Source organism: Rhineura floridana, chromosome 1, assembly GCF_030035675.1.
Source record: "Rhineura floridana isolate rRhiFlo1 chromosome 1, rRhiFlo1.hap2, whole genome shotgun sequence".
Classification (NCBI taxonomy): Eukaryota; Metazoa; Chordata; class Lepidosauria; order Squamata; family Rhineuridae; genus Rhineura; species Rhineura floridana.
In genome coordinates this window covers 152,702,991-152,711,768 of record NC_084480.1, presented here as the reverse complement: position 1 = coordinate 152,711,768, position 8,778 = coordinate 152,702,991, and the positions used below count along the sequence as shown (strand labels likewise).

General features: G+C 40.6%; 2 protein-coding genes across 6 annotated transcripts in view; one reads left to right on the top strand and one right to left on the bottom strand.

Moving 5' to 3' along the window:
* The window catches only part of WDR3 (WD repeat domain 3), a 56,403-nt gene that overhangs the window by 1,078 nt on the left and 46,547 nt on the right, over positions 1-8,778 (top strand). For 2 of the 5 annotated variants that reach the window (XM_061637864.1, XM_061637845.1), the window contains exons 1-3: positions 133-416; positions 1,992-2,194; positions 6,131-6,340. In XM_061637864.1, coding sequence (XP_061493848.1) covers positions 2,024-2,194; positions 6,131-6,340 — 381 coding nt within the window. In that variant the 5' untranslated portion in view covers positions 133-416; positions 1,992-2,023. The other 3 variants (XM_061637860.1, XM_061637856.1, XM_061637852.1) reach the window with 2 other exon arrangements.
* Positions 3,430-5,090, bottom strand: LOC133384798 (uncharacterized). The gene is made up of 2 exons (XM_061626566.1): positions 4,744-5,090; positions 3,430-4,654 (listed from the first exon to the last, which is right to left on the bottom strand). Exon 2 carries the CDS (start codon positions 4,322-4,324, stop codon positions 3,629-3,631), a length of 696 nt encoding a protein of 231 aa, XP_061482550.1. The 5' UTR covers positions 4,325-4,654; positions 4,744-5,090; the 3' UTR covers positions 3,430-3,628.

The window sequence follows — 8,778 nt, the reverse complement described above, 5'->3', positions numbered from 1 at the left end:
TCCCCTCGTCCCGCCTCTTCCCTTTCCTATCCTTTCTGATTGGCGGTTATTCCCTTAGCCCTTACCCCACGGGGAGCACGTGCCGCGTAGAAAGAAAAGTCTGTCGCTGATGGTGGGCGCAGACGGGTGAGCGCTCGCGCGGGGAACGTATGCGTGTGTGGGGTTGTTGTTGGGTGAGGCCTTAAGTCAGCTCTCAACTGAAGCGTGGGAGAGCGCTCCTGAACCAGTGTAGAGTATATTTCTCTAGCCCTCTGAGTGATGAATGGGGAGAGAACCCGGCTATCGTGGATTCGGAGGAGGAAGGGGTTTCGTTAATAGATCATATCTGTGTTTTGACCTTTCTCCGAAGACCTCAGAGTGGTGTACCTGGCTCTTTTCCTCCCGCGCACTTTTTGACCAAGGAGCAACCCTGTGAGGTAGGTTAGCTTGAGAGAGAAACTGGCTCAGGGTGGTCCAAGTGAGCTTTGAAGATTGAGCTCACTTGAGCTACAACCCGTTTTTTCCTGGTATAAAGCCAGCGCATTATCCACCGCATCACGCTAGCCACATCCACCACATCACGCTAGCTACATCCACGTGTTTTATGTGTTGAGTATATATCCACGTGGATGGCAGATCAGCATGTGTTTTTAGTCTGGTCCCTGCCATCAGGTCTTTTTTGTGCAATAGCTGCATCTTGTGCAGCTGCTTGCAGAGAAATCCCAGTGTGTGAGTGCTGACTCAAGTGTAGGGACTCCATGTGATTGGGACACCCGTGCAAGTGAACATTCTAATCGTGAGGAGCCTTATAGGTGAATAGGTGCTAACTGACATTTTTCTGCAGACAACTATGCTCAAAATGCAGCTGTAGTAGGAAGAAGACCTGGCAGTGGGGGTGGGACTAGAAGTGTGGCCTGCTCCACCATTGGCACAGATATGCCTTACATGCAAGTACATGTGAATAGGACTGCTTGCTCTCCAGGTCAAAAGAACATGCTGGATGAGGCCAGTGGCCCATCTAATTCAGCATCCCGTTTTCACAGTGGCCAGCCAGATGCCTATAAGAAGCCCGCAAGCAGGACCTGAGCGCAACAGCACTCTCCCCTCTTGCAGTTTCCAGTAACTGGTAACAGGCTTTGAAATCAGTGTTGTGTTTCCCAACAAATACGAGCCGCTGACATTCGTTTTTTTAGAATGTGTTTTACTTTCTTACATTTATATTCTGTTTTTTTCCATCATGGAACCCAAGTTGGTATACATGCTGTTCCCAGGTGGTCTTTCATCCAGGCACTGGCCAGGCCCAGATCTGCTTAGCGTCAGCAAGTGGTGGCCTTGTGTACCTTCAGAATGAAAACTGGTCTAAATGATACCATTGCTGTGGGACTGGCATTTCTGTAGTAAGGTTTCTTATCTTTCTTGCCATATTCCTTAAGCCAGTGTTTGAATGTATGTTCAACTCCAGATGCTTGGGAGTGCCAATGTACACTTGCCTGTTCCTTTGATCTGAGTACATTATGAGGCCAATGTAGGTTATGCAGTTAGCACGGCTAGGTTCTTGGTATCAGCGTGGAGATACTTGGAGAAAAGGAAATAATTTGGTTCCAGCTGAACTGAACGTGTGGGTAGCACCTGTGCAGATATACCCTAAGGCAGCATTGGAAACAAGCCTATGTAATGAATTCTAAATAACAGTAAACATTGCAAATGTTATACTTCTGTAATAATTTTTAGAGGTGGAAGAAAACCAACAATTGGCTAAGGAGCAATAATTGTATTTTTCGTTTCCAATTCAGAACCTAACGTGTGGGTCGGGGAACAAAGGATGCATCCATGTTAAAAGGCTTCCATGTTGTAATAAAAGCCGTGTTCTATAAAGATTATTTAACTCGGGGGACATTGTCATATCCACATTATATCTGAATCCACGGTTCAGTGAGCGCATTACAGCAACGTTTTACTGTATTATTTCTGAAATAACATTTCCCTTCTCTCTTCTGCCCTTTCTTGTGTAGACTTGAACCTGCAAGGACCTGCAAACCTCTCCATGGGTCTTACCAAGCAATATCTACGCTACACTACCACTGCCCTTTTTGGAGTGGTTGCTAGCCAAAAAGGCAATATTGTCTATGTGACACTGCGGGGCGAGAAAGGTCGTTATGTGGCAGTGCCAGCCTGTGAGCATGTTTTCATCTGGGATACTCGGAAAGGAGAGAAAGTGAGCAGCTATTTTAACACTTGAGAAGAATATGCAGCAGTCCAAAGTGGCATGCTTCTTCGGTGTATATTTTTGTTTTTGTCCTTCCTTTGTTTCATAGTTTTGTGGCTAAAAGGGATTATAGGAAGTTGCAATGATGCAGGTGGTGGACTGCTACCATTGTTGTGGTAACACTGAGCTGAGATGGTGTGTGATGATGGCACAGTTTAAGAAGGTCTTGTTGGCATATATCTATGGCCACTACCTCTACTGGGCAAAACTAGGCCTACTCATATTGCATGGAAACATTTGAGATACACTACTTGAGTTGAAATTTTAGTTCTGTCCTTATAGAGTAGCCTCTTTGAACGCAATCTCTTTCTTGGTAGCAATCTCTGCCCCTTATTTGGTATATACAGATAAGTGAATGTATTCCTCCAAGTATGCATCCTTGTGTAGCCAAAATCTATTCACAAGGTACTAGCAGACTTGGGTGAAACCCCACAGTTTGCCAGAGTACAAAGAAGTTAGAAAAAGGAAATGCAATAGGACAAAGTACTTGTTCAGGTCTTTAGGAAAATACCCCTAATCTAAGTTCTCATGGTGACCTCATCTGGAGTAGGGTCTCTGATGAACTTGGCAAGTGGACGATTTTATACAGCAGAAGCAGTTCCTCAGATATCCTCATCCCAGGCTGTTTAGGGCTTTACAGATCAAAACCAAAGCCTTGAATTGCTGCTAGAAACAGGCTAGGAGTAGGTTTTGAAGCACTTGAGTAATAGACCAGTAAGCTTTGGTTAACAACCTGGTTGCTATAGTCTGACCTAACTGATTTCTCTTTTTTTTTCAATTAATTTTTATTCTAATTTTCAAAACCAAAATAATACAAAAAGAAAACAACACAAATCAATAACTAATACAATACTAAAAAAAAAAAACATATATATAAAAATATTGACTTCCGATTTGTCATAGTTCAGCTAAAAATCTATAATATATAACAAACCTATCTCTTAATAGATTATAAAATCACCTTCCTCCAGCGGTTATCTTAGTTGGTTTCAAATCTCATTAACATCATATCATTTTAATATTCCACAAAAAGTCAAAGAGAAGTTTCCAATCCTTGAGATATATATCAATCAATTTTTTTCTAAATAAACATGCCATTTAAGCCGGCTCATCAAATCTACTAAATCCAGTAATTTCAAAACACTATAATTCAACTATAAATCTATAATATGTAACAGACCTATCTCTTAATAGATTATAAAATCACCTTCCTCCAACAGTTATCTTAGTTGGTTTCAAATCTCATTAACATCATATCATTTTAATCTTCCACAAGAAGTCAAAGAGAAGTTTCCAATCCTTGAGATATATGTCAATCATTTTTTTTTTCTAAATAAACATGCCAATTAATCCAACTCATCAAATCTACTAAGTCCAGTGATTTTAAATCGCTCTTCTGTCATTATCCATATTGGGTCCATCTTCCATCTTTACGCACCCGAAAATCTTGCTGTCATAGTCATATAATAAAAGTCTGGTAGGAATTTCCTCCATCACAGATATTTTCTTGCCATCAAATCCAAACATATCACTGAAGTATTGTTGCAAAGCCGCATCTCTGTTCCTCTTTTCCACATGATACACTAGTACATCTTTTGAAGGTTTTTCCATTGACACAAGACAGGGATTAATTCTGTTAACTTTCTCCATTTCAAGTTCCATCAAATCCTTCCAGTCCAAGAATTTTTTTGAACCGATAATATCTTTATCTCCAATCTCTTCAATTCCTTCAGGGACAGCGCTGAATTCCAAACTGTAATATTTGTCTCCAGGATCCATCACAGCCAGGAAATCCAAATCTTTTTTCATGTCCATAATTAAGCCAGTCTCCTTAGTTTGAACCTTGCCTTTAATTTCTCTTTCATCTTTTTTTTGTTTTCCAGATCTATCTTTATTCTCCTTTCTCATAGAATCCTGAGTTTCTTTCAGCTCCTGTCTCATTTCGTAAAATTCAATTCTCCACGCTTGTCTATTATTTCTCAGTTCTTGTTTTATTGAGTTAATCCCATTCATTATTTTCTGAAACATGTCTAGAGATAAAGTCCCTTCTTGTACATCCATGGTCTTCTTAATTGTCATTCTTAAAGCCAAAGGAACAAAACTCCTTCAATTTTCAATGTCCCAAACAAAGAGCAGCTTATTTCTTTAACCAGTTACAAAGGAGTTAATTTTTCCAACAAACTAACGTCACACGCTAGACAGCCCTTATCTCTTATCTGCCTGAAAGTGTAAGAACAGCTTTAGTTCACAGCGTCGAAATAGCTAGTAGCAGAGAGAATGAGCAGATTCGTCAAAAAAAAAGTAGATCAGGAAAAATAATCCCAACCATAGATCAAAAAGATTTCTTATCTCCTTCAATCAGAAATCTCTCGCCCGTTGTAATCTTTAGAATGCCATTTTCCATGTCAGCTTTTTGCAATAAAAAAAAAAAAGATAAGCTATTTATATTTTCTTGCCCCCTAGCTCTGCGAACAAAAAAAAGGAAAGTCTTACCTCACCTAGGTTATCTCAATTGCTGTTACTTTGACAAATCTCTTTAGCTGTATAGATAAGAAAATGATGAATGTAGACAGGAGGATGTTTGCCTGTTAATCCGTATAAAAAAAAACGGGTCACTTATCCAGCTGAGCTAGCATAAAAATCCTCGCTCTGTCTGAGCTGCTGGAAGACAGACAATTCTGACGAATTCCAGACTCCAACAATCAAAACAAAGCTAAAGTGGGAAATCTCACGTTTCTTCTTTAACCGGAAGAAATTATTCCCAGTCAGAAAAGAGCCTTCTGACTGGATTTAACCTGGATAAGTTTCATCCAAGGCGGGAGCCCGTCTCGGAGGCTGCACAGGCGTAGGGATCCTCCTGGGAAGTCCTGACCTAACTGATTTCTCAATGCTTTTTTAGGTTCTTTATGGGTTCTTCTAGTTTTAAGTGGGTTAGGCTATGGTGACTGATAGGAGATAATTGGCATATTTAGGGCAATTTATTTGCTGAAAGCAACCATTTGTTCTGAAACATCAGCTCCTGGAACACATAAAGAGGCTGTCTTATGGTGGAACACTAAATTATGTATGATTGTTGAAATAAATTGTGATTTACCTATTTTTTAAAACACAATGTACCCAGGACTGTAGCTGCAGGACGTCCTGTAAGGACCTGGCTGTCTCAGGGTTGTTCCTGATTTCTTTCTTGAATGTTCATTTGTCAGTTAGACATAAATTAAGTTCCTAGCCTCATACTTATGAAGGTATATGGAAAAATGTGTATGCAGTGTTCTTCATATTTTTTAAATTAAGAAATCCAGCAGAAACACTGGAAAATTGACAAGCACTCAGCAATTATTTTTTATTTTATTAATATTTTTGTTTTTTCAAAAATAATAAATAATTTTATATTAAACTAATATATTAATTTATCTGTATTTGGGTTTGGGGTTTCTCCCCCCCCATTATATGAAGTTATACAATGAAGTTTTTGTAAAATGCTAACATTTAATGTATTCTGAATGATCACATGCCCTGTGGGTAGTGAATAAAAGAAAAGTCTTCAGCACCTCTTAAATTTTATCTTTGATTGTGATATATAATACAAGGTATTTGTACAGCATTTCTAAAACAAAATTTTTGCATTACACATTTTGTTACATTATAAAATCTTAGCTATTTTTTACGTTATTGTTTTGTTTATTGTGATAGATTTTATATACTCACTTTGCCACACTTTAAAAAGCTGTGAGTGTATAAAGGTTAACAGTAGCTAACAAATCTTCGTGAAGAGCTCTAAGGCATGCAGTGTGTATTTAATTAAAAGCTATCTCCTTCCATCATTTTTTTTATGAATATGACTGTGTTATACCATTCTACAAAGGCCTCTTGCATTTCACTTTGCAGATTCTCATCCTTCAGGGCAAAAAGCAGGAGGTTACAGCTCTTTGCCCATCCCCGGATGGTCTGCATTTGGCTGTTGGATATGAGGATGGATCGATTTGTGTATTCAGTCTCCTAAGTGGTGAAGGAAATGTCACTTTCAATGGTCATAAAGCTGCTGTGACTGCCTTGAAGTATGATGACCTGGGAGGGAAGCTGGCTTCAGGATCAAAGGTGAGAATTACTTGGATAACTGGTGGGTACCAGATGTAACTGAAGTGTGTCAGCTGTATGTTGATAATGTAGCTCAAAGTGAAGTAAGTGACATGTTTTGGATGATACCTGCATCCTGCTTCTAACAGTCATCAGCTAAATGCTTCATGGAAACCCTCAAGCAGGACATGGTGACTTCATAGCTTTTCTGCTGCTTGCGCATAGCAACTGGCATTCAGAGGTATGCTGCCTCTCGACATGGAAGTTACATTTAGCTGTAAAGGTTAAACACCTGTTGATAGGCAGGTTTTCCTCCAGCAATTTGTCTTTAATTATTATTTCTTTCTTTCATCTAATTTATGAATCACTTGTGGGATGGTCTTACCCCATGTGTGCCCACTCAATTGCTTTGATCTGCAGAGCTGGCACTGTTACAGGTGCCAGGGCCAGCACCAGGCATGACTGGACCCTTGGGCACCAGCCTGCCTTGGGCTGCTGCGCCTGCCTGTCTGCCACACCTACCTCTCCCGTTGCTTCACTTGAGTGCCCTGCATGCTGCGCACGCATGCCTGCCATCAGCCAAGATGGAGGTGGGGGCTTCCTTAAGGGGCTGATGCCCCCCATCTTGGTTGTTGGCATGCTTGTGAGCTACGCTATATGCATGTATGTGCCTGTCATCAACCAAGATGGTGGCGGGGCATCAGCCCCTTTAGGGAAGCCTCTGCCGCCATCTTGGTTGCTGGAAGGCATGCACGTGCAGTGGGCACAGCATTCACAGCAACGGGAGAGGTGGGTGGAGCATGTGTGTAGGCTTATTGAAGCCCATGCAGTGTGTAGGGAGTTCCTGGGAGCTTCCTCTCTGCAATCTGTGGCAGGTCAGGAGTCAATGCTGCTGCGGAACGGGAGCACTACCCTCCCACCTACAGGGGTCCTCGGCCAGGGCCCAACTTGGCTGTCCTCTGGTGCCGGCCCTGAAAGGTGCCACATAATACTGATTCCAAACTTGTAACAAATTGATTTTTTATTGTGGCAGTACCCACACTTTGGAGCTCCCTGCCTATTGACATCAGGCAGGCACCTTCGCTGTAGTCTTTTTGGTACCTGCTTAAAACATTTTCATTTAGGCAAGCTTCTACAGACATGTAGCTGTTAACATGTTTTAATCTCATTTTAGCTTACAAATTAATGTTTGTTAACTTTTAAATATTTTTATTACCTTTTAAATACCTTGTTTTCAACTTTTTAAAAATTGATAGTTTTAATATTTTTTGGAAATTGCTGCAAGGCTTTATTACAATCAAGCAGTATATAAATTTTGTTAACTAAAACAAATAAATCAAACGTCTCAAAGCATTTTAGCAGTAAAAACGTATATAAAAACATTTCAAATCCAGTACAGATACAGACTGGGATAAAAATCTCCACTTAAGGGGGTTGTAGAAAAAGGTCTTCAATCGGCACTGAAAAGACAGTAAAGATGGACCTGTCTGATAGGATGCAAGGGTGGTCCTGCCATACTGAAGGCCCAATTTCTACATCATACAGAATAGATCTCCTGATGAGATGATACCTACAGAAGGTGCTCCCTGCAGAGCACAGTGATCCGTTGGGTATGTAAGGGGTGAGATGATCTTTTAGGCATCCTGTTCCCAAACCACAAAGGGCTTTGTGTGGAACTAGTCTCAAATAAGCATGTGGGAGACAAGTTAGTGCTGAGAATAAAAAGTCTGGGAAAATAAAAAAGGTTTTCACCTGGTGCTGAAAGGTCCACAGTGTAGGCATTAACAAACTTCCTTTGGGAGAGCATTCCATAACCAGGGTGCCACCACTGAAAAGCCCGTGCCTAGTGATCTCTCATCTGCTAGGGGTGCCTAGAGAGAAGGAGAAAAAATATCTGTCTCCTTTCTACGCAGAAAAAAATTGGAGCTAAATTTTTAATTCACCTTAACTATCCTGTTTTCAGATAATCAGCATGGCTTTAGGAGTTTAAGTAAATTCCTCTGAGAAAAATATTCTCGTTCAGATTTCACATAATGCAGATTTCAAAAACCACTTTATCTACTGAACAGGAAATATTGAAGATTTACTCTGTTGCCCAATAGGTAAGGAAGTACGGGACAGGTTTCTGTTACTGGGAGGGCAAGGACACCGAGTAAAAAAGTGTAAGTGTGTGTGTGTTCCGGATGACCCCCTGGATTAACAAAATGTCCTGTAGAAGTGGATCAGATTCTCTAAACTTTTTGGCTGATGCTTACCGTGTATTCCGGCGTATAAGATGACTTTTTAACCCAGGAAAATCTTCTCAAAAGTCGGGGGTCGTCTTATACGCCGGGGGTCGTCTTATAGGGCGGGTGCTGAAACTTCCGAGCCTTTTGTATAGTATGGACAGTCTTTGTCAAACAGTTTTGGTATAGTATCAACAGCTTCAAGCAGTTGCAGTATTCAAATAGTCACAAGAG